This window comes from Otolemur garnettii, unplaced genomic scaffold (assembly GCF_000181295.1).
Source record: "Otolemur garnettii isolate 467f Iridium unplaced genomic scaffold, OtoGar3 scaffold00539, whole genome shotgun sequence".
In the NCBI taxonomy this organism is placed as follows: Eukaryota; Metazoa; Chordata; class Mammalia; order Primates; family Galagidae; genus Otolemur; species Otolemur garnettii.
In genome coordinates, this window is record NW_003852934.1 from 220 (window position 1) to 3,968 (window position 3,749).

A 3,749-nucleotide genomic window follows, 5' to 3' on the forward strand; every position below is an offset into this window, starting at 1 on the left:
ACTCCACAGAACCACGTGTAGTTGTAGACATTTTGCAAGTAGTACAAAGTGATTTCTAACCCTATTTCTAAACCATTATACTGCTCTAAGCAGCTACACAGACTTAATAAGAAAAGGGGGAAAACGCCAACATACTCAACACATCACCTTAACTCCTACACACTTTAGCAAAGAGAGTGTTTCAAGGAAAAGGTACCACATTATGTAGTTCTATTTCTGAAAATTGATCATAAAGGTTCTATAATATAAAAGCCTAAATAAATATGCTGGTAACTTCAAAATTTCTAATATATCTTGTGTACCTAAGGGCATGTTAAATTTTTACCCTTATTAAAATACACAGCGTCCCATAAAAAAATTAAGGTTTTCTAACCTTTCAAAGTCACCTTGCCTTGTAAATTTTGACAACCTATACACAGCCCAGTTGTTGAGCTGTTTAGAGGTCATTCCTCTTCCATTATCCATCACTGCAACAGCAGGTTTTCCTTGTGTCTCATCAAAAAGCTGTGAAACAAAATAAGTTCAAAAAGAAAAGGTTAAATCAATACTTAAAATATTAGAAGTTAAATATGAAAAAAAGTGACTAAATGGGCTCACTTATACACTGTAGTGGAAGTGTAAATTAATACTTTCTAAAAGACACTTCAGCTGTATCATAAACCTCAGAATTCTTCATGTCCTTCAGCCTAGAAATTCCATTTCTCAGAATTTAACTTAAAGAAATAAGCAGAGATGTGCACAAAGCCATATAGTAATATTCATCATCCCAGCTTTGCTTTCAGAGGTAAAAATATCTAAATATTCAACAAGAGAACACTGACTATATAACTTATATTACAACCAGTAAGCCACTCTGTAGCAATGGAATATCGTATTATAGAAAATTCATGATATAGCAAATGTTAATAATTTACTATTTAAGGAAAATAGAATATAAAAATTAAAATGTACATGTACATGTATACATATATGCACAGAAAAAGAGCACACGACAAAATTTTAACAATGGATGAAGAAATATGACAATTGTTTCTACATATAGTTTATTTTCTAATTTTTGTCTAATCACCTTATAGCACTTTTTTTTTTTTTATGCAACAGAGTCTCACTTTGTTGCCCTCAGTATACCATGGCGTCATAGCTCACAGCAACTTTAGACTCTTGTGATCTCTTTAGACTCAAGTGATTCTCTTGCTTCATCCTACCCAGTAGCTGGGACTACAGGCACCCACCATAATGTCCGGCTATTTTTAGAGACAAGCGTCTCACTCTGGTTCAGGCTGGTCTCCAACTCTTGAGCTCAGGCAATCCACCCACCTCAGCCTCCCAGAGTGCTGGGATTACAGGCATGAGCTACCACACTCGGCCTAACTTATACTACTTTTATAAAAGGAAAAGTTAAATTACTTTATATTATTTTCTTACCAATCTGATCTGTATTCTTCTAATACCCACATTACGAGAAGTGGCAGACAATGAATTATCAATTAATTCTGCGAGAGCAAATGCTGGAAGAGATTAAGAAAACATTATTTCATTCCTTCCTACATACATCATACGATAATTCAAAACTGGAAAAAATTCTCAAGTACTTTAAAGCTATCACTTTTATTTTCCAAAGAGCCAGAATTAAAAGCATTAGTCTGGTCCTAATGATACAATACATAACAAAGGCATCAAAATCAATCACAAAGAAGTCATCAACCAGTACTGGTATGGCACCATACACCTGAGTTAGCCAAGCATGATTCCTAGTTTCGAAGAGTTTATAATCTAAAGACAAACTTATAGACATAACAAACAAATAGAAGACAAATAGATTTAACAAAATCAAGTATCAGTGTGTGATATGTAATTACATTATGCACAAGTCAAAAGTAAACACATTTAGAGATGTGGAGGCAAATATAAAAGCAACTATCAATGTTTCTTAAAGCTAATTTGAATAGAGTGGGAGGTTTTGTTTCTTTTAAGATAGAGTCTTAATTTGTCACCCTCCATAGAGTGCCACGCCGTCACAGCTCACAGCAACCTCAAACTCTTGGGCTTAGGTGATTTTCTTGCCTCAGCCTCCCGAATTGCTAGGACTTAGAGATGCCTGCCACACCCCCCAGCTATTTTCAGAAGTGGGGTCTCACTCTGGCTCAGGCTGGTCTCAAACCCATGATCTCAGGCAATCCACCCAACTTGGCCTCCAAGAGGGCTAGGATTACAGGCATGAGCCCATGCCTGGCTCATTCCTTTCTCTCTTTTTTTTTTTTTGAGACAGAGTCTCACTATGTCACCCTTGGTAGAGTGCTATGGAGTCACAGCTCACAGCAACCTCCAGCTCTGGGGCTTAGGCGATTCTCTTGCCTCAGCCTTCCAAGTAGCTGGGACTACAGGAGCCTGCCAGAACGCCCAGCTAGTTTTTGGTTGCAGTTGTCATTGTTGTTTAGCTGGCCTGACCTGGGCTCAAACCCGCCAGCCTCAGTGCATGTGCCTGGTGCCGTAACCACTGTGCTACTGGCACCAAGTCTCCTTTCTCTTTTTTTGAGACAAGAGTCTCACTCTATTGTACAGGCTAGAGTGGCATGACCGTAGCTTACAGCAACCTCAAACTCCTGGACAGAAAGGATCACCCTCTCCCGAAGCCTTCCAAGTAGCTAGGACTACACGCTGGTGCCACCTGGCCTAGCTAATTTTTCTATTTTTAGTACAGATAGGCTCAAGCTCTTGCTCAAGCTGATCTAGAACTCCTAAGCTCAAGAAAGCCTCCCACCTTTCGCCTCACAGAGGGCTAGGATTTACAGGCATGAACCACAGTGCCTGGCCTGAACGGTGAATTCTTTCAATTAACAGAAACTTCTCAAATGGCAGAACTCATCTGCTTAACTGACACAGAACTGCCACTAATTCCCTTACCACACCACCAACTTGACATTCAAGTTATCACTGGCCAAGCACTAATACTCTCTTCTTTTCAAGGTAACTACTCAAACTATTTCCTGCTTTTATGCCAGTAATTAAAAAGAAAGAAACCATACCAAATTCGTATCTCTTAATTCCACACATGCTTAAACCAACTAAAGCTCTAATTAATGAGCAGAATAGCACTACAGCAAGTACTTCTATTCATTCTAAAACACTCAAGAGATGGCTATGTTTATAAGCTAATGCTAATCACAAAGAAGTCACCACAAATCAGAAACTTGTAAGGATATGGCTAAGGGTAACAACTCTAGAAAATAAGTCAGGGAACTAGGCACATGGCTCTTGCATGTAATTCTAGCAACTCAGGAGGCTGAGGCAGGAGGATAGCTTGAAGCCAGGAGTTTGAGACAGAAGTTTGAGACTAGCCTGGGCAATACAGTGACACTCTATCTCTAAAAAGAAAATAATAATAAAATAAATAGCCAACTCAGTGCCTGTAGCACAGTGGTTACAGCATCAGCCACATACACCAAGGGTGGCAGGTTTGAGTCCTATCCAGGCCAGCTAAACAACTGCAACCAAAAAATAGCAGAGGGTTGCAGCTGGTGCCTGTATTCCCAGCTACTTAGGAGGCTAAAGCATGAGAATTGCTTATGCCCAAGAGTTAGAGGTTGCTGTGAGCTGTGACACCATAGCACTCTACCAAGGGCGACACAGTAAAACCCTGTCTCAAAAAAACAAAAACAAAAACAAAACAAAACAGGCTCTGCGCCTGTGGCTCAAGTGGCTAAGGTGCCAGCCACATACACCTAAGGTGGCAGGTTCGAATCCAGCCC

The 3,749-nt window shown here is 39.6% G+C and overlaps 1 protein-coding gene across 1 annotated transcript in view; it reads right to left on the reverse strand.

Moving 5' to 3' along the window:
- Nucleotides 1–330: 330 nt before the first annotated feature.
- Nucleotides 331–3,749, reverse strand: part of LOC100953976 (structural maintenance of chromosomes flexible hinge domain-containing protein 1-like) — a 21,641-nt gene continuing 18,222 nt past the window's right edge. Inside the window, exons 4-5 of the mRNA XM_003803748.2 lie at nucleotides 1,426–1,508; nucleotides 331–504 (exon numbers count right to left, since the gene is read on the reverse strand). Coding sequence (XP_003803796.2) covers nucleotides 331–504; nucleotides 1,426–1,508 — 257 coding nt within the window. The remainder of the gene's footprint in view (nucleotides 505–1,425; nucleotides 1,509–3,749) is intronic.